Below are 21610 nucleotides of genomic sequence, written 5' to 3'. Positions count from 1 at the left end.
GTTACGTAACTCCGTCTGCAAGGGTCAGCCTGCCCTTCAGGGCGTACCACACACTCTTGAAACCTCCCAGGCATCTCCGATAAAGCTGTTATCCTTCTGCAGAAGCTTGAACTCGCGAAAAAGGGTTATCAGTTTGCGAGAAATCAAAACAAGCTCTGCTGCAATCTGATGCCCCGTGAAACTGTGGTGGTTTCCGCACTATCACACCGCCGTAATGTGTTTCCAAACTCTGGGGCTCGTGGGGGACGTTCGAGGCACCGAATCAGAGTAACTCTGTTTGTGTGATCGCTACTGTGAGGTGCACGTTAAAGACCCCAGGTTAGCAGCTGTTCTGCTCCTGCTAAATTTATAATCTGTGTGATCGCTACTGTGGGGTGCATGCTAAAGACTCCAGGTTAGCAGATGTTCTGCACCTGCTAAATTTCTTATATACGGCCGAGAGACGGGTCACCGTTAAGATGTGCCAACTTCAAGGCTGTCTAAACATACAAGATATGCAATTATTTCAGAGTAACTCCACAGGAAAGTCTTTGACTCATATTTGCTTCGGGTTGTGTTTGAATTAGCGCCACGTGCTACCTTTCCGAGAAGGAGACCTTGGGGTCTTTCCTCAGTCAAGATAAATATTGACGCAATGTTTGCAAAAGGTACGCGATGGGCCTCGGTTCCTACGATGCGTATGGCGGCTGCCAAGATATTAGCGTGAGGCAAATAACTTCGCCGCCTGTTCAACCGACGCGCACACACATGCGGAGCAAACATCCATCTCCCGAGATATAGCACGACAGGTGAGTCTCGCGTGGCAAATAGGTCGCCGAGGAAAGCCTATCTCAGATTGTTTCAGAGTCTGTGCCCGTTAAAAGCGAAATGTGTATGTTTCAAAGGAAATAGAAAAAGAAAGCGCTAAATTCTGGGGCAATAAAACAACGGAATTAATTAGCCAAAACGATGCAGAAACGAAAGCTGTTGCAAGCTTGAAGAGAGAAGGCACCTCTGTGGGACAAGCAAAGAATGTGTAAATGTCGGCGAAACCATAAAAGAGCCCTGTAGGTGGAAGTAGCGCTGGATTGCTAACATTTTTGTGTGAAAGATATGCCATCCCAGAAAGTTCACAGAAAAAAAATGGTCACGGTCTCACAGCAGGAAACCTTTCAACCCAAGAACGAGCTATATTCAGAAAAAGGCAGCTTTGGAAAAACGAGTGCGTGTTTTAAATTAGGCAATAAATTCCGGTCGGTATTATAACCCCCCGAGAGACACAGCTGGCAAGTAATAAATGCTTAAAAAGTAAGAAGACGCGGTGCAACAGGTGCATTTGTTACCAAAACAGTAACAAGCGCAGACCAATCTCACTAAGTGCTCCACGCATGCGTGACAACGCTGTAACTGTAGTCCACAGGAGGCAGGCGGCAGTGGAAGAGACAGCTCGCGCCGTCTCATGCTCTGTTCGCGACACCCGCAGCGGGGTTGTCACACATGCAGAAAAAGTACAGTTTCGACAAGGCATAACGACAGCTGCAGAGTAACGAAAATTTCTGATGAGATTGGTGCATAGACCCTTTTCAAAATTCAGGGCCATCTTGTGGCTAAAAAAGCAGTTCCACTTTCGACTAACTAGTGGCGGTCATGCAACTGTATCTCATCGGGTACTGTCACTTTTGTATTTCAATGGCAGATGAGAACTGGTTCTTTGATCAACTCACAGTTCTTTCTTGATTTGTTTCAGTTTCGACGGTGTGAACATAAGAACTGACCAGTACAAAGCGGCGACCCATTTTCCATCATCAAAAGGCTTTAGAGCCAAACTTGTGCCAAGAGATTGGTTGGACCACACTCCGAAATAAAAGCCTACGCAGCCGTCGTTGACGTCTTAAACGTACACGCCATATATCTCCTGTTTGGTAGTATCTTCAACTTCTTCCTTTGTCCGCCTCAAGAAGGCCGCCATTAGTTTGGCACGGATGCCATACTCTTATGAATGGATGGACGCTAACGGCTGCACCCTTTATAACGGGTGGTAGCTTGCACCATGTAGCCTAGAAACTAAAAATATTAGTTTCCCTTTCTGCCAATTTCCTTCTCCTCTGTCTCGTTGTAACTGTCCCCAGGCAATGTGGGATAGTGCCAGAATGACTTTTAAATAATGGGGAAAAAAACAAGAAAAACATGACTCCCATTTTGTTTTTCTTCCAGCAAGGAAGTCGCCAATTTTCCTTTGGCCAAAGCTTGTTGGCGCCAGCCCAACAGCATGCTGTGGCTGTTCGTACGTCTTTGAATTCTCCCTAGATGATTTCCACCAGTCGTTTAATCTCATCTTTGTTACTGCAATGCCCTTTTCATCCATTCTCATCTGCGAACGCCAGCACTACGGCCAGATCCGTTGCCCCATCCGGGGTGGGTGGGAGTGAGCCCCATGCACTTCAATACACTGTTCTATTGTCTCGTCTTCCCCTTGGCAAACGGTACACCGCCTATCTATTTCTTTATACCTTACCCTATATGTCCTAGTTCTCAATAGTCCCATCCTAGCTTCAAGCAACAATTAACTCCCTCGTGAATTATCACACCAATCTTCTTTCTTTATTTCCTGTTTTCCTTTTCCTATACATAGTTAAAGCCAATTTTCCCAGCATTCCTTCCTCCCACAGTCTCCTCTCGGCCTCCTTCGCTTCCTTTTTTTACAGGGGTAGTCTGCTCTGACCCAGCACTTGTCTGTTTGTATGTGAGTTTCAGCTTTCGGGTTCAGTTTGTCCATCCAGTGTTCAGACTCTTCATATATAAATGTTTATAAACCTTTCTCCCCTATTGTGTATCCTCCACTGTGTCTGGCCTTCATTCAAATTTCAATCTACTGACTGCCTCCCTAAACTCGAAAGATGCCCAGCCCATCTCTCACTGAACTCCTTCATTTGGCGTATACCCATGTGCCCCCAGTGCTGGTCTGCCCATGCCCCTCTGGCGGGTCTTTAAACTCTACTGGACTTCAGACTTAATGCATAGTACCGCGTTGCCAAAAGACAAATCCAGCACCATGACTCCTTTCCATATTCCCCTAAAAGCTTCATAACTACTGTAATTCCGAAGTGCCCTATGCTTAGGGTTTTGTGTTTTCGGATAAATCCGATGAACACTCGCCAGTAAATTTTTCTTTCACTTTCGAATCATCAAAAAAAAACTCAAAATTTCTAAGTCACATTGAAACAATAAAAAGCAAAGAAGCCGGTGTTTCACAAATAACCTTCACAAGAGCACAGAGTTAGTAGACCTCAGGAGATGCCATTTCAGTTTCCTTTGAAATCTCAAACTACTGACCCTTTTAGCTCATCGAGGTTCCTTCAGAACAATGGGTCATGGCAACCAGATTTATTTTCTTTTTTTCATTTTTAAAAATAGGAAACGCAAAAAAATTTTGAATATCAGAAAATTGAGAATCTATTAGGAATAAACTCGGTTAACCCCAGAAATTTCAGCGAAAAACACACACTGAAAAACACACTCCGAATTTTGTGTAAAATAAACCCAGAAAACACGGAATCCTACCCATGCTACATTATCGCAGAGTTCCTTTTTCTTATCGTCATCTTTTCCTGTTCTAAATATTGTTTTCCCTCATTCAACCATAGGCCTTAATATCTATACTTCTCCACATATTCTATTAAAGTGTCTCGTATTTCCGCTGGGTTCCCCTTTTCATTATTAAAGACCATTATTCCTGACTTGTCGTTACTGAATTTCAGGCCCAGAGTCTCCCTTCTCTCCACAGATTTTAATCAGCTTTTATAATCCAACCAGCCTATCTGCTAGCAGTCCAATTTCATCTGCGTAGAACAATCTGGTATAACTTGGTTAACTTTTTCACCTCTCTCCATATACGACACATCAAAACCTAAAATGCGCTCTTCTAATATCTTTTTCATTCTACTCAGGTATATTATAAAAAGCAAGGGCGATAGCAGACAACCCCGCTTAAGCTCTCTTTTTAATGCTGCAGGTTCCGTTTTTTTATGTATCTAACGTAATAACCACCTTCTTATTTGTGTATACCTGTCGTAAAAGCCTAACCAAAAGTACATCTAAGTCATACTTCCTCAGTTGTGCCCATAGTTTCTTCTAAATTACATTGTCATACGACCCCCTAATGTCTAGAAATGCAATCCATAACAGTATTTTACTCGTCCGTGCCACCTCTATATATTGCGTGATGATGAATGAGTTGTCACCTAACTTTTTATCGTTTCGGAACTCGTTCTGCAGCTCACCTAGAATACTGCGGTTCTCTGCCCATTCTTCAACTCTTCTTTTTACCACTTGCATCGCCAGTCTGTACAGGACTGCAGTTACTGTTATTGGGCAGTATGATATTATGCTATCCAAATTTCCCTTGCCTTTACATAGTAATCTCATCCTGCTCAGTTTCCAGTCATTGCGTATATCTCCCCCCATAATTATTTGGCCAATTGCCTATCTTAATTTTTATTTGCTTTTTTTTTTGCCTAGTGCCTTGACCAGTCTCAATCCTATGCCATCTGGGCCCGTTGCCGTTCTGACTGGAACCTTGCTATTTCTTGATTCCCATTTCTTCACTACCGTCTCAGTTGTCTCGTCTTGCGAAGTGCTGTTGTCTGTGTTCTGTCCAATATCGTTTGTTTCAAGTTCTGAGAATGTTGCCTCAATTGTCTGTTTAATAAATTCTTTCGCCTCATCGCCCTCTACCCTTCTCCCCTTCTTTGTGGTCAATGAACATTGGAACCTTTCCGTTTTTTTTCTCAGAGCGTTTATGTGTTTCCAGAGCTTCAGTGCCACATCCCTATCATTTTGATTTACCTCCATCTCACTCTTGGCCAGGATTAGAGCCGTTGCCCCTCTTTTTCTTTCTTGGAATTTATCCCATTTGATTGCTAATTCAGCAGGTGTGGTCTCCATTTTTTTTTTGCCCATTTATGTTCCCTCGAGGCCTCCTGTCCATCTGCTATGGCTGCTTTAACTTCTTTGTACCAACAGCTTTTCAGTGTGTGCTTTCTACTCCTTCCTTTTTTCTCGATTTTAAAATTTTCTATCTTAAAAATTATTATTAAATTGTCATACAGTGCAATCCACTTATAACGAACGATACTGAGAAAACATGAAAATTCAATCGTCATAACCGATTATAGTTGTATCTGGACTAAACACTGAGCATTTCTAGCCTAGGGACGCTAGATTATAAGCGTTACATTGTTTAATGTGGTATCATTATAAGTGGATGTCCATTCTCTCTCCAGTTGTACAGCTACTATAGCCTCCACTTGTTCGGATACTTCCTGTAGTTGGGTGTCGTTTAAAGTCGATTTACTTTCTCGTTCACGAATTGGTAACTAGTTCCGCTGTACCAAATTTTATTTTAAGTCGCTTATCATCACTCCCCAAGCTTTCTGTGTCGTCCTCATCTATTTCTATGCGTCCTAATCCGTTGCACAATTTGGCAGACAATAGTCGATGGTTGAGTGCAAATTGTTTCTCTCCCTCGTTATTTTCCCCATTGCATTTTTTGTTTTTTTACGTTCACCAGCATTAGATTTAGAGCATAGCAAAATTCTTGTAGACTCTTTCCTGTTGAATCTGTGTATCCATCAAAGTTTTTTAAGTGTGCGTTCATGTCTCCTAAGAAAATTACCTCCTGATTAGTGCCAATTTCCCTGACATTTCTTGTAATACACTTCGAGTGCGACGCATTTTCCACCCTTGCATAAGTCCCCAATTTTTAGATTAACAAATTCTACAAGCGCGTCTTTTGAAAGCCGTGGAGTGCACATGTGCTCTCCACGGCTTTCCCTCACCCTTTCTCAACCTTGTTCATTTACAAGTGCACCCAATCCTCCCCCTTTTCGTTCCCCTTTGCACCTACTGTGAGATGATGATAGTGATCCGAGATGATGAGAGCGATCAAAGTTGCCAGACTGAATTTCGAGAATGTTCTACTGACAGGTCATGCATTGATTTAGGCAACCTGCCAGACTCCCCACCCCGCTCCGAACGCACAGCAACACGATGAAGATGCCGGCAGCACTCATTTACAAATTGTTGAACGCCCAGGCAGACCGTGACGACGAATTAGCCTTCCAAGCACTTAGCGCCCCACAACGGCGCTCCTACAGAGGTCCGAAGCAGCAGCACCCGTCATCCTTCAAGGTACACAACGTCTGCATCCACTTTGCACGTGTCCAAATGGGAGTGGCGCAACAATGGACGGGCCGTCACGTCACGGGGGACACAGACGGTGAAAGGAGGTCGGGCCCCAAGGCCGCTTTGACGGCAAAGCGAGGTCGAGGCTGGCATGCCCCATTGGAGCTCTAGATCTGCCGAATGATAGGGACCTTTCTCTGATACTTTTTCCGGGCCTTTACGAGACGTTAAAACACTAACGATTCGTGAGAAGGTTGTTACAAAGAAACCTGGAGACATGTCTGGTATTGTTCCTTTCTCTACGGTTAAAATATTGACCTAGCCCACAACCTCGCTTTAAAGGGACGCTCGGGCGACTTCGGAAGTACGAGCAATCATCTCCCAGACGACAATAAGGTTGCTGCAAAGAGACTCGGAGATATGTTTTGCACCGTTCCCCCCTCGACAGTCAATATATTGGCGTCATAACAGGTAGCTTGCAACCACAATTTTAAAAGCTGCTTGGACAATATTGGAAGCTTGAAAAATTGTCTCCCAGACGACAGAGATTGCCAAGTTTGAACACAGACAGAGGTCTCATTGCTCCTAGAAATCAATCGAACCGTTACTATTCTTGGGGGCAACTTTATGTCACAATACGGTCAAACGTACCGGTGCACGTTCCCTCTCGCAGGCTCTGCGCCGGCTAAAGCTGCGCATGCGCTCTCCTCCTCTCCTCGGAAATTCCACAGAAACTTGTCCCTGAGAATACACTGATCGCTGTAGCGGGCGAGGAGGAAGGGGTATGTGTGACGTGTTCTGGCTTCCATAATAATTCGAGTTGAGTTTAAGCTCAAGGGAAAGCCGTGGAGGTTGCTCGATGCTGACACAGATAACACGCACACATACACAAAAAGAAAAACACACAGAGATGGACATTGGCCCCTTTCAACCCAGCACATGGCATATCACTTGTACCTAGCATTGTTTTGCAACCTGAGGTATAGATACCAGGGGATGGACTGGACTGTTTACCTTCTCCTGAAAACAAGCTCTCATTTCCTGCACACGGGTACCACTTGGGCCTGGCGTTGCATGACAACTCGATTAGTAGATGTGCAATAACTTATCTATCAACAAAAAAAGAAAAGGGTTTTTTGTCTTTGTTTTGTTAGATGATTAGTTTTTACAGGCCACCCATACTTTGTTTCACCCATGAAGTCCAGATGCAGCTGACTCTACGAACTGATTGGACCTATCAGACAGCATCAAAAGTGCACCATCATGGTGACCCCCATGTTTCTGTATGTGTTCTATTATCGCTGAACCAATCCTAAACAGACACTGCTTGATTGGTCCTGTTACCCCACACCTTCGGCTGCCTCTGAACTTAAAGGCCGACATACAGCCTCGTTTTCTGCAGAGAAGATAATCCTCTTAGCGTCCTCCTCTCCTAAGCTATGAGGGGGGCAGTGTAAAAAGAATGATATAGGAAAGGGGGAGACCAGCAAAAGTAGAAAGCGCAAGTATGTCAGCTTTTTAAGTTGAAATGAAATATACTCGACACAGCAAAAGTGGCATCACCGTGTTGTATCATATTCATTCATAAGCAATTAATGTTAGGTTGTCTTCAAGTCCTAGCCTATTGTGCAGCACAATGGGATTTAACAATTTACCAGTCATGAAGAGAGAGAGAGAAAATAAATGATAACTGGGGAGATTAGTTTTGCATTTGCTTCAATTTTGCTGCCTTTGTCTACGATTTATCCTACCAATGTGCAAAGGGTTTGCCGACGTCTTTTTTTGTCTATGGAATCAAAGTATGTTGGTTAACTTAATTAAAGCCGTTTGAAATTCCAAGCAAGTTATAGAATAGAGTATGCAAAGGAAACAGTGTTGTTGGCATGTGCGCCAGTCCAAAATGCAGTTTGGGCATGGCGCACATGCACATTGTCATGTCGCAATTTTTTTTGTGTTGTAACAGAATGTGCAAGTGCCGTAAAGACAAGGACAGAAATCGCAACTTTACTCCCACATCTTTGCATTCTTCTTTTGTACTTCGACGTACTAAAGGTTTTGCATATGCTCTTGCAAACTCACCACTATTGCTCCAAGCGTACACCTATCACTGTAAGAGGGCACCTTTCACAGCACTTCGGCCACAAACAAAGTGTTGGTGAGCATATGAACCAACAAGCATTAGCTGCCAAATAGAAAGGAGGTCGCCAGTCGGAAAGGATTGCATTGACATCATTCCATCTTCCGTGCTGGTAGTCTATCTGTCGCAAGTAGATGAACCGCCAGATTTTACAGCATAGAAGTGGTGCATGGAAGCAAGCAGTTCTACTAGCGCTGTCAGTTCTTATTATGAACGTCCAGTGCAAGCCACATGCGAAAATTAGCATTATCATAGGCTATTCCACTCACAAACTGTTGCTACTGTCCCAAATTGAAGTACGCTGCTGCGACCTGTAAACAGGTTTTCCTGGCAAACTGGAACGGACAATTCAGGCTGTCTCGCGTAGATTTCCCTTTTTTTAAGAACAGCCTTGAGCTCACATTAACTAAAGAGCATGTTGGCGAAATTGACTGACCACAGAAAGAATAAAGCAAACTCGGGAGGAAGGACAACAAATACTTCAGAAAAAATGAACAGCCTTGGGCCGTTCGCTTTTTTAAAAACGATTCAGTTATACATGTGTTCCCCGCCAGAATATGTAAAGTGTTCTTTTTTATATTGCAGAAATGAATTGTGCGTCACTGGACGCTCATTCTCTGCCCAAATGTAATGCTAGAGGTCTGAACCAGGTGCCAAAGTTCCAGCATTACCTGTTACCTTATTCAAAAGGTATCAAGTAATTTTCTGAAAATTTTAATGGGAAAATGGGGTAAAATTTTTTACTGTTTTCAGTAACAGACGCTATAGGCTCCTTGCACCCGACGTCACTTCCGGTTAGCCTTGAAATCAAAACCACCATCATCGTCTGCCATCGGTGCCTTGGCGCCATGTTGGAGGTATTCGGCGTCTTACTGCAGCAGCAGTAGTGCCGAAGAGCCATAGAGCTGCTTGCTCCCCTGGAGTTTGCCTTGCTCGCGTTTGATGATAAAACAAATTGGCGGCAAGCAGCCGATGGAACACAGGTCAGAATAAGCGTGACTTGTGTTTAACATCCTCGGGCGGCACTTGAATGCAAACGTGGAGTGCCATTGGACAGCAAAAAATTTGTTCTAATCATTTGCGGTGACTGACAAGAAAATTAGTGACGCCACTTAAACATGAAATCATTGGGGGATATTGTGCAAAACTTGTCAGCAGTGTAACTGGTACTCCAACTTCTGGACTGACTACACAAATAAAAGACTGGAGCTGCCGCACAAGCAATTTCGTCTGCTTTGCTTGTCTTAGTCAATCGCAAAGAGGTTCCTCAACTTACACACAAAGCGCAGTCCACAAATTATTAGTTGGCACAAAGCTTTCCTGTCGAGATTGTGCCGGCGTAGCCATTCATGACACTGACGAACCAATGGCTCGAGCGTCGCCTTGTCCTGGTTTCTTACGATTACTGGAATTCTAAACACACCAATACTGCTAACCATAGCTCCAAACTGTTGCTGACTTTTACGGCTGGAACAATAGATTGCGGCACAACTGACCACTTTAAACCTCGAGCGAGCGGACGAACGAGAGTGTGAACACGGCCCTAAAGCACACAAAACGTAGCATTACAGCGACCATGGAGGTAGGAAGAAAAGGAGGCAACATACCGGCTCAAGTCAGCCAAATGGAAAATACCGAGTGACGCAGGAAGTAGAGGTTGCGGTTGGTGAGGACGCCCCCAAGGGTGCCCAAAAATGTCCTTTTCGTCCAATAGAGTCCTTTGGTTTCGTTCGTTTTTGGTCATCAATGGGGGCGTGTGCCTCTGGACCAGAAATCTCGTCTGGTTGCATGCACCTCCAGAAGCTTCCTAACTCCATGACAGCGACGGATGCCTCCAAAATGGATTCTGGCCGGTTTTGCCGATACTTTAGAACCGGAAGTAGCGTTGTATTGTGTCTCATCCATGTATTCGAGAGCTCTGTCAGCCGCCACTTTTCCATTGAAAATTTGAGAAATCACTTATAACGTTTAAATAAGTTAACGGTCTGTGCTTAAACTTTGGCATCTGGTTCAGATCTCTAGTGCTACAGTTGGGCGCAGAAGGAGCATTTGGCGGTGCATAGTTTATTCTTTGTGATGAAAAAAAAAACTATTTTTATTTTGTTTTTTTGGGGGGCACATTTTGTACTTACGAACAGCAAAAGAAGGACCGAAGGCCGCGTGTCCCTAGGAACCGGACCTTCGGCGTCGATCAAATCTACTCCGGAAACGCGCAGCCCAGGCAGTACAAGGAGGTATACTTGGGAAGGTCAAAACAACTCACCTTGTGGCCGCCGTAGAACGCGATCTCCTCGGCGTTGGCGATGAGCCTGGAGTGCACAAAGCGCAGGTACCCCTTGCGACGGGCCTCCTCTGCGACCATCTTGCCGAAGCGCGGTGTCATCTTGCGCAGGATCAGCGCCGTCACGCAGACGGCGCAGAAGGCAATGGCAGGGGCTGGCACGCCGTACGCACCCATCTCGTGCGCCATCCTAAACAGGGTGAATGTGATTACCACTACGTCCAACATCGGCTTTGTGATGTGTGAGTAAAGGTGCGCCACGGACTGGCTGAAGGTGGTGATGTCCTCGGTGAGGCAGTGGTCGGCATTCTCAAGCCGCCCGTCCAAGTTGCTCACGCGATAGTACGTCTGGTTCTTGAAGTACAGCCCGTACGCGTAGCGAACCAACCGCGTTCGGAATGCCAGCGACAGCTGGCTCTCGAGGAAACGGATCAGGCTGTTGACAAAAGTGGCCGGGATGGCCACCAGTAGCCACTTGGAGAGCTGCAGGGCGAAGCGAGTCATGTCCTTGCGGACGATGAACTTGACCACTTGCCCTTCGAGCCGGGCCACGTAGATGGAGAGGAACGTCCGTGAGACCAGCGACAGCGTGTGCAGCAACAGTAGACCGGTCTCTATCGTCCGTACCCCAGGAATCATGATCCGGAGGAGCTTGAACAGCTGCAGCACGAACGTCTTGTTGAAGGCGGGGAAGCTTCGAAGAGACGCTAGCGTGCCCACGCCGTTCGAGTCCGTCTTGACGGGCGGCGAACTGACCGCGGCCAGCGCGAGGTCAGTGACACTAGTCACCGTTTTGATGCGCGTTCTCTCCGGGCTCGTCGTCGAGATGCGGTCCTGGGCCGCCCGGGCTTTCTTTTTGAGCGAGCCGGCAACGTTCGAGACGATCGGGTAGCCGACGCGGATGACGTACGCGGCGAAGATGCCCGCCGCGAGGGCACGGGTGATGCGTTCCCTGGGCACGCCATGGCTGTCCGAGAACTTTTCGATCAGCTTGGACAACGAGTTGGTCATTTCGAGAAGGGGGCCGACTGTTCGAAGAGCCCGATGCGCCTTGGGTCAGTCGCGATGTCGAGGAGGCATCGTCGTCGCGCGAGGGAACGAGCACCAACAACCATCCGCCGCGGCCCCTCGACCACTCCGCGACAGGCTCTTCCACTCGGAGGATTGAGAAACGGACTGTGCCGTACGTAACCTTGGAACGAGGAATAAAAATACACAAATCGCTCGCCCCAACCTGACAGACCAGAGAGATGCTGGAGATGCCTGAGCGCTCACTTCCCACTCTCCTCACGCACACGAACAAAAGTAAAACCGCGCAAAAGAACGACGTAGGCAAACTGGGCAAGCTGAGCAAACGGGAAGCTGGCGAAGCACCGCCGCGCCGCCGCTGTTCTTCTTCCGCGACAAAACGTAAACCAAAATATTTCCAAGTAAATTGACCCAAACAATAAAATAAAAAATACTTGAATGCAAAGGATGTTATTTTAGTAAACTTTATAACAGTTTTTAAAATATGTATATAAATAAAAAAAGTATGAAGTACCAGCTTAATTTGTAATGTCAAATGTAGAGACACTCTGGTATCATACAAACTACCACGTTCCAGCGACTCTCGAACGGCATATAATTCAGCGACGGCTAGTTCCGGTTTCATTTTCGATAGCCACACGCGTGAACAACCTTGCGTGTTAGAAAAGAGTTTTCTATATCAATTTATTGCATTATTGTCTCGTAAAATATATCGATCATTTAAATTCAGTGAAACCATAATTTGTTAATAATAAACGTGTTATAAGCTTTAACAGGATCTGTCGCTTTCGTTAGCATTCTCCGCATCGCGCAGTGACACTTTTTCCTTTGCGAACTGCGAACACAGCTGTAGTGCTGCGGTGCGAGCTCGCGTAGCAGACGACGGTTGAGAAGACGTGTCCCAAATGAATTGGTTTCGCGGCCCTCGTTATCAGATCAAAGGCGTTGCTAAAAGGAAGATGCAACAGGTGGTCTACTTACTCTGCTCTTAAAGATTTCGTAATCCCTTCTTTAAAAGGAAAAACATCTTTTCCCAGGAATTTTTCAAGAGGCAACGATTGAAAAAAGCACTACAGGAGATGCCGCCAAAGTGGCCGAACTTGAGTGGTAGGTATACTAACCTCTTCAAAATGGACTTTCTCTCCGAGAGCTTATGTTCCGCCAAAGGTATACGAAATTATAAACGCAAAAACAAAACAATCAGAGTGATAACTTATTTATGGTACGAACTTTCAGAATCTGAAACACCCACAGGTTTACCAGCAGGATACCTAAACAGATCTTCACTTAGTCGATCTGAGGACTTTGTGATTGAGTATAACTTCGCCTCTTATAATTTCTCTAAGGTATGCTTAAGAAAATCATATTTCATGTCTTCTTCCTGCAGTGAAGATGAAATTCCATTTCCGACCCATGTCCAGCCATTCAACTATGACAACTTCAGAAGCGCAGTGGATAGTCCATACAAGTAAGTTCCAGAGAAAATATGCCAAGCTTTTTAGATAAGAGATATTAATCAAATTTCCTCTTTCCAAATGACCAGCCCAGATTGGCTGGAAGTGTCTCTCAGCGAAAGTCCACAGTCTGTAATGACCCAGCATGAACTGCAAAAACCGACGGACTTTGCACCCCAAAGTATCGTGACGAGGCCCATTGGGACGCCACGGTTTGCTATCAGGTTTGTTTAAATCAGCATCTCTGATCCAGACCATCAAAGTATACTGTGACTGATTTTAGCTATGAAGACCTACCCTGAATTATATGGTGGCATACCCACTGAACACGAAGTCGTCTATTAGACGTCTAAAGACGTCTTGGCAAGACGAGCAAGAGGTCTTGTATAAGTCTTGGCAAGATGTGATAGCCTAAAACATCTTGAGTCATCTTGTAGCCGCCCTGTAGACTTCATAATGCTCCCGCTTTTTGGTCTACAAGACGTCTTGCAAGGCGTCTCCTAGACATCTTAGAGACAGCTGCAGGACGCCCAGGACGCGAGTCTTCTCTTTGAGATGTCTTTTAGATGTCTACATCAAGTTATCTTGACGCGTCTTGTGAAGATGTCTTATAGACGCATTGCGTAGCCCAAGACGTCTCTAGCTTAGTCGAGCCGTTTCAAGCCGGCTACGAGACGTCTTGTGCTCAGTGGGATATATATACGTAACTGCTTGCTATTTAGCGGCATAGCCTCCTCTGTACTCACAGAGCCTGGTAGTTTGACGACAGAGCCAAAAAGACCGGTCGCAGATTTGGAGCGCGAGGATCTGGTGGCACAAAGCATCAAAGAGCCATTTCTCGGGGAACCTGGACGTCAGCGCACAGCGTTTGCAGTGGCGAGGACATGAAACACGCTTGTTCGCTCGAGAGAGAAGTGTGTTTCGGCGTCTCGTCGCAGCGGGGCGCCAGTCACATCGGTCTCCTCTCATCCGTTGTCTGCCGCTCCACCTCTTTCATTTCGGCGGCCGCTTCTCGTGGCCATCTGCCAGACTTTGTCAGTAAATAGGAGGCTTTGGTAGTGATAAAAGCCTGGTTATAATATGCATGATTCAGCATTTTTATTTGCATTATAGGGAAGCTTACGAAAAACTAGTAGACACAAAACTATACAGAACTTTGTTTTTAAAAAGCATCCTTTTAGAACAGTGCATATATATTTGCTCTCGTGGTCCTCTATCGATATTTAGAACTGTAACAGGCTCTGCCAAAGATTTTGTCTCTTGGCAGCTTCATAGAATTTGTTTAATTCAATCAAGTATGGTTCATTCATTTGCATATTTTTTATTAGAACTGTAACAGCATTCACGTATGCTTTCTGAGCAAAGCATAATATATTGTCTCCCATAGGTCAATAGAGAAAACATGGCTTTTAGTTATAGGTCTTTGCACCCGAATATGCAACCAACGTGAGGCAACACTATGGTTGCTTAATCATGTATGTAAAATAGCTCAAGGTCATGATTATGACCTTAAGTTGAATAGCGTAAATTGGTTTATGTTGCACAATAACTGCACAACTAAATGTAGACCTGCGAGAAGAAAAATATCATCCGCTGCCTCGTTTGGTCCGTCATTTGTAGCATTACGTTCAATCACAGTTGCAAATGTTTAGTTCATTGAATGCACGTGGTCTCCAATTCACAAGCGAATCACCGGAGTTTCAGAAATGCGTATGGAGCCAGCGTTTCTGAAAGCCAGCCACCGCAACTCCCAGTACTTGAATACGAGCATCCACTGCCTTCTGACGCACAGGTAAGTCACGTGGTCACCACCACACCCACACTAAGTTCTCAATACTGTAGACATTACAACTGCAAATTTGAAGGCCAATCAAAGAAACAGTCACTGTTTCAAGTCTCCCAATAGGCTCTCCCGACTGTTGCTACAGTTTCCGCTTCATCCGTCTCATATCATTCACCTACCTATGCTAGCTTCATTCAATTTACCCGCACCTCCTGCACCGGTACAGAAAAGTGTGGGGCGGTGAACTTCTGATCGTATCTCAATACACATACCGGAAGTGCACTGCCACACACTTTTCTGCACCGGTGCAGCAGGTGCGGCTATATGAAACAAAGCTACCATAGACTACTCAGTAATCATCTCCTGCATGCTGCCATCTTTGTCTAGGTACTGGACTGTAGTGCCTGCTCCGAGCATGCGCAACATCTCTCTTCTGTGAAACATCATACGTCGTGCATGCTTCCACGGCCTAGAGTGACTCTGCATTTTTGTCCCCACTGATAAGCATCGGAAAGGTGCATAGGAGTTGCCTTAGATGACCAGAGCTTCTTCGTCAGCCTTCTCGGCAGTACCTTCGCTTCAACCAGTATCAATCGATAGCGTCATTTTAATTAGTCACTTTGAAAACATCATTGAATGCAAAAAATAAAGATGGGAGGGGAAGAGGGGGAGGTTTAGGAACAGTTTAAAGATTGAGGAACCTCTTTGAACTATTACAACCGAAAGGCTCACTTGTTAGCAAGAGGCCAAAAAAAAAAATAGACCAGCCGTGCAACAAAAAAAAAAAAAAAAATTTGTCTTGCGACGCGGCACCATAGTATCTTTCGGTGGACTGTGGTACCCACAACCAGAGTTCCGACCCCCCTCCCCTCCACCACCTCAACTGGAAATCCATAGGTCAGCTTGACCTTGAGGCCAGAGAGGAAGCATAGATCGCAAGTCTGGCGTTGCGTTCATAGTCTGAAATAGAAAAGTATGCTGCACAAGTATTGAGAAGCAGAATAAAAAGGAACTCCGGCGTCTCGAGCACCCGGCCTTACCGAGAGCTCGCCTTACCCAGATACCGACCGGACAGCCCGAACAATGCGCGTCAACCTCCTTCCAAGGCAGACGGACGAGACAAGGTGGAGGCGGCAGCAATGGCGCGTCATGTTCTTCCTCCACCCTCGGTGAGACCCGAACGGCACGGTAAAAGTTTGAACTACGCCTCCGAGTTTGGGTACCTCTATAACGCGAGCAATCCATCGAGTAATGCGGAGTGTTAATTCGTCTGCTTCTTTTGCAGTGGTTGTGGTGACATCAGAACGCCGAGATCCGATTGGCTCTGAGTGATGGATAGTGGGTAGACCTCAAGGCAGCTTGCTTTGAGGTCTACCCCCCATCTTTCCATCGGTGCCAATCAAAACGGCGTCATTCTGACATCACCGCAATCCCTTCACAAAACGCAGACAACTTGCTTTCTGCATATGGCGGTTCCAAAGTGAGAATGCCAGATACGACAAGATGGCTCGTAACAAACGGACACCATAAAATATTTACGAAGAAAGGCATCTCCGCAAACGCCGGCGCACAACTTTTGACAGACATTTCGTACGGCATCAATGATCGCTGCAAACGAGACGCGCTCCGATGACTTGTGGAATTGTGGCTGCAATGTGCACGGTGTGCGACCGACGAATCGTATTCGTCGCTTCGGAGCTGGTAGCGGGCCGACATTCTTACGGAGACGACCCACCCTCTTTTGAAAGGTTTCCGTAAAAAGAGTGGGCCGCAGACTTTCTTAATTGCCCGACACAAATGTTGGCAGTGGTAAAGGCGCCGGTTTGCATGTCTTGCCTTTCCTGTAACCAACTGCGTTGTGTTCTCTTGTAATCTGTCGGGTAACCCTGGAACAGTTCCAACCTACACACATATTTATTTTTTAAGCGTCATTCTTTCGCCGCGTGCTCGAATAATTCTGACATGTTGCAGCGACTGTTTCTCATCTGTAGTGCATAGATATGGTCTCGCCAATACTGCAAAACCTTTAGTTTAGTTATATACCCGATAGGAGGCACCAGTCTGGCGGGGTGTTAAGTGCTTACGAGACGATGCAATGCACTCGACACAACAGAAGGCAAATGTGTCGACAAGCCTCAAGGAGTACACAAGTGGAACGTCTCGTCTGCACGAATCTCTCGAGAGCCTACGGTGGCCGTACTGAACCGGTCCATAGTTTATAATATTAGGGGTGGGCCACAGTTTCTGTTTCATGCAAGGACTACGGATAACCAACACATTGCCTTTCTTTGAACCACAAAGATTCCATGATCAGCAGCCCCATATCCGTGACCAGCCGGGTCAGCGAGCCACGAAGCTACGGAATGGAGACTCAAGTTTCAGAGGAAAGTGTGTTTGGTTATAGTTTAGTTTATTTTCTTTTTTACCATTTAGGAGATCTGCAACCCAAAACTCTCAAAGCCCCAGACACGGTCAAAAGTGTCTGCGCAACAAAAACGATCCCTGCAGCTGAAAGTTTTGTACAGAACCATGCACAAACTGTTCCATAAGATTGCACAAATGTTAAAATTTTCGAATAGTAGTTTTGAATAATAAGCTATTCGATATTCGCTTCGAGATGAGCTGCGATATGTTCATATTTTCCGCGGCATGTTAGCCCCGTAGAGCGTGTTTCTTGCCAAACATCGCTGCGCTGTGGAGAAGCAACACCCGCGGAGCTCGCTTTCGCAGATGCTGCTTCCCCGCAGTGCACCGGTGCTCGGTAAGAAGAGCACTCAACGGGGCTGGCCCGCCATAACTAACTTTTCGAAAAATATGAATACTGCAGTTGCATGCTCAGAAGAAAAACACAATTTCGAAGAGGTAACGTGAGACATGTTGCACTAACCACACACAGCGCTCATAATACAGCCGCAGGTTCTTGCCACCAAGTTTCAGGCTTGGAGAAAAGAATGGCCACATGTAAGGACAGAAAAACTTATACCGCTAATTTTCTCTTGCCCATGAAACGAATTTTGGGCTGGAATAAATCAATTTATATTGGGATTTTACTAATAGCCCATTGTTCAGTGGGCCAAAAGAAAAAAGGTAGAATGTCAAAAGCCTGACTTTCGGTATGAAAATTTGAAAACACAGAGGACTATTTCACACCTCCTTCCCTTCGTAAGCTCTCTGCCGTTTTACTGTGATACATCCACGGTCCCCGCAGCGCGTCACCGGGCCCAAATGCACGTCACACGGCACCGGACCTCACTTAATCGCTTCACCCCTAAGCTGGCATTGTGGTGGAAGGTATGTGCTTGCCGTACCAATCAGCCGTTTCCCTTTCATCATCTGAGCTCATTCTCTGCGCGTGGGTATGCACGAGAGATCATGATCACGTGGCAAAAGTGTGGCTGGCCAAACGAGCCCGTAGCTTCCACAGCACTCTCAGTTTCAGGGTGAACGGGGTGGGGAAGGCAACTTTTGGCTGAATTTTGAGAGACAGGCTAATCTTCTAGGGGGAGAATGGCGGTGCCCGGGTACACAAACAATATTCCGAGCAAGAGGGGCTCCCCCTTTTCCGTCTTCTTGAACTGTTTGGTAGAATGCACGATTTAGGAGTTGAGAAGGAAAGCTAAACAGGAAAAAGTTGGAAAAGCATTTCATGACTCCTTTAAGGAAAAGAACAAGCACGTGTAAGGTTTAAAAAACTTGTATATCTCCCATTTTAACAGGCATCCAGAACAAACCGTGAGCAGCGACAAGTTCCAAGTGAGTTATCTTCTTCCCTCTTTGATGATTTCTTTTTTAAACGACCTAACTGCCAAGTCATGTGCAAAGGTCAAGCGCAGCTTTTAATAGTGCCTATAAAGCTGCTAATTCTGTGCCATGCTCCTAGAGATAGTCAACAATAAAGTCCCCATCCTAGAGATAGTCAACAATAAAGTCAGACTTGTTAAATTACCTTTTAGAGATGTGAGCTGCACACACATCAGATTATAGCTGCCTGGAAACTATTGCACTCTGGACCATATTACTACAGTGGCTTAAAGGGGGTAGTGTAACGAACAAACCCGGAGAAGCGGCACAGTGTTGGAAGACGGCCGCGGGCGGCGCTGGCGCTTGCAGCACCGTCGTTTTGGCTATGGCTCCGGCTTGGCCGCTTGGTCAGCTTGGCTCCGGCCGATTCGCAGCAGACGACTACACTGTCGTCTGCTAGTTTCTTCGCCTTCAAACACGAATCATGTCGTTGGAAGTTCACTGGAAACAAATAATTGTTTTTGAGGTATTTATATTAATAAGCGTGTTAGGGTGCCTCTATCTGCCGGCCGATTGAGCCACCCAACGGTGCTACGGATTGAAGCGCCACCTACACCGTCTTCCCAGGAGCAGCCGTTCCCAATGCATGGTGGAGGCTACGCGATAACCACACTACCCCTTTAAGCCACTGTAATATTACTGTTAACTATGCACTAGTTAGAATTTTTATTATAGCATTGCACAACGAATAAGAGCGACATCTCGAATCTCAATAATAAACGAGTTCGACAAAAGGCCGGGGCTTTAAACTCAGCATATCTAATTTCATTCCTGTCATCCTATGCCAATAACCTAGAAGTCTGTATTCATGCATGCTAGCCAATATAAAAATAAGAAAGCGAACCTGTTACATCACTTAGCCAGCATGCCAGTTGAATAGGAACAGCAAAAACTTCTCTAATGTATTTGGGGCTGCAACAATGCACTTTCAGTCCACCATGCGGTGGTTTGCACCGACTTGCATAGTACTCACAACGGCTACCCCAATTTCGTCTGCTAGCCAAGCCAAGTCCCTCCGGAGCAGAGCAGTCCACCAAAGGCACCTGGATCGAGGAGCTGCAGAGGCGACACCAGGCCGCCTTGATGGAAGAAATCAAAGAGCAGATCTTGTTCAAACCGACTGACCACTTCTCCATCTCGTCCGTGTTCGACGAAAACGGCGGTGAGCCCTTTCCGCCGAGGAGGAAGAGCCTGGCTGCCAAACGTCGGACGCTCGACGACGAGCTCGAAGACCTCCGCGAACCATCAACCTCTTCGTCGTCATCGAGTGACTCGCAGGTTCAGCAGACGGAACCGCTACCCTTGAGCCGAGCAGACGGATGGAGCTCCACCATGACTAATGACACCAGGCCGGCATCCTCCACCCCGCAGATCACACCCTCCAAGTCAAAGTTCTTTGAAGACGCTACGTCCATAGAGCCGTTAGAAAAAAAGGACACCACGAGCAGCAAAGTTTCGACTCCACGACGCACGACAAGCCAAACGCCGACGCAGCGTGCCGCCGACCCAAGTGCCATGTTTACGCCTCGCAGACGTTCCGATTGGGTACCGGCGTCAACGACGCTGACGCCGCAGATTCGACTCGGAGCAACACCGACGCCGAAGACGCGTGAAAGTCGCGGTGCCGAAGCGGCGCAAAGAAAAGAAGCCACCCGAAGTTTCGACCCAACTGCCGTTTCACCGGGTGTGGCAGCAACTCCTCGTCGTGAAACGGCAATCCCGATTACCCCGGCGCGGCAAATGCCCAACACCCGTCCTGAGTCTGCGTCCATGTTGTGGGAAAGCCGAGATTTCATGGAGACAGAAAAGAAAGAACTTTTAGAGCAGAACGACAGGCCCTTCAAAAACGTAACTTCGACGCCGACTTTGTACCATACAGTCTCGACCCCACGTAACTTCTCGACGACGACGTCGAGTCCCGTTGTTCGACCGGATCCAGGTTTGAGCTCGTGCAGAAGAAACATACCGAGCTCACCACCGAGATTGCCTCGTAGCATTGAGCCCTTCCGGACACCCTATAAATGCATGCTCCGGTCACCAAGGTCAGCGTGGCACACACCGAACAGTTATCTCGAACCGACGTCAACATCCCAAAAACACGAGTCCGTAGTATTGAAAGAGGAGGAAGTCAACCACGCTGACGGACAGAACGTGAATTTGAGTGCAGTGGCAGTGCCACCTCACAAAGACTTGAGCCGGCCGCTACTCTCAAACCAGAACTTTTTTCCGAAGCCAAACTCGAGTTGCGGCATTCATTCCGAGCAAAGGAACGCGTCCTCACCTACGAGATCGCTCAAGCATGCCGTCGCAGAACCGGTGCCAGAGTCGCCAAAGTGCTCGACCGGCGTCGAAACAACGCTTCAACGAGTCATCGCTATTGAAGAGGTCGGAGAGGGAACGCACAAAAGCCTACGTCGCGAAGACACCGATGGGGCTCGACAAAGCGACGGCACCAAGTCATCCAATACACTCACCATCAAGGTTGTTCGAGAGGGCTGTCGGACCTGCGGGCGGAGCACCGCGAAAGTGGAGAAAGCGTGTCAGACGGTTCCAGATTACGCCACGGCCGGAAAACTGTTAGACGACTGTACATCTCCACTTGCCTAGAAGGCGGCGTCAATGACACTGCACATTCATTTCTATATTCATGCCAATGTTATAGTTTGTTCAAATTTATATGGTTGTGCCGAGTTAGACATCACACGCAGAAATGTGTGACACATTGACAATCACTGACAAGGAGGCCAGGCCACAGTCTCCGCAATGATAAGTCTCGAACGAAACGTTAAATCATTCTATGTTTAATCCTTAAAAATAAAGCCTATCTCGATTTGCCACACATTTCAAAGCATGCCGTTTGGAAGCATGTGGCACAAGTTTAATTACTCGTTTAATAAAATTAACTATTCGAAGTGCAATGCACATCCACTGCCCCCGATTAGTGAAGTGTCACTCTTTTAAAT

General features: G+C 46.4%; 2 protein-coding genes and 1 long non-coding RNA gene across 3 annotated transcripts in view; 2 read left to right on the top strand and 1 right to left on the bottom strand.

The window, feature by feature from the left end:
* The window catches only part of LOC8028746 (ATP-binding cassette sub-family D member 1), a 40129-nt gene extending 28225 nt beyond the window's left edge, over window positions 1–11904 (bottom strand). The window contains exon 1 of the mRNA XM_029966996.4: window positions 10563–11904. Coding sequence (XP_029822856.2) covers window positions 10563–11591 — 1029 coding nt within the window. The 5' untranslated portion in view covers window positions 11592–11904. The remainder of the gene's footprint in view (window positions 1–10562) is intronic.
* Window positions 11905–12533: 629 nt separating this feature from the next.
* On the top strand, window positions 12534–17371 carry LOC115308882. The gene is made up of 6 exons (XR_006076737.1): window positions 12534–12716; window positions 12997–13077; window positions 13153–13287; window positions 14768–14855; window positions 15907–16015; window positions 17148–17371. It is a non-coding gene; the product is annotated as an uncharacterized LOC115308882 (long non-coding RNA).
* A 1086-nt stretch (window positions 17372–18457) lies between these two features.
* On the top strand, window positions 18458–21610 carry LOC8028745 (endochitinase A-like). Its single transcript, XM_040206754.3, has 2 exons — window positions 18458–18599; window positions 19648–21610. Exon 2 carries the CDS (start codon window positions 19731–19733, stop codon window positions 21252–21254), a length of 1524 nt encoding a protein of 507 aa, XP_040062688.1. The 5' UTR covers window positions 18458–18599; window positions 19648–19730; the 3' UTR covers window positions 21255–21610.

This window comes from Ixodes scapularis, unplaced genomic scaffold (assembly GCF_016920785.2).
Source record: "Ixodes scapularis isolate PalLabHiFi unplaced genomic scaffold, ASM1692078v2 PGA_scaffold8__174_contigs__length_109621045, whole genome shotgun sequence".
NCBI classification, from domain to species: Eukaryota; Metazoa; Arthropoda; class Arachnida; order Ixodida; family Ixodidae; genus Ixodes; species Ixodes scapularis.
Note: the sequence above shows the minus strand (reverse complement) of the source record. Positions and strands in the feature narration are given on the sequence as shown.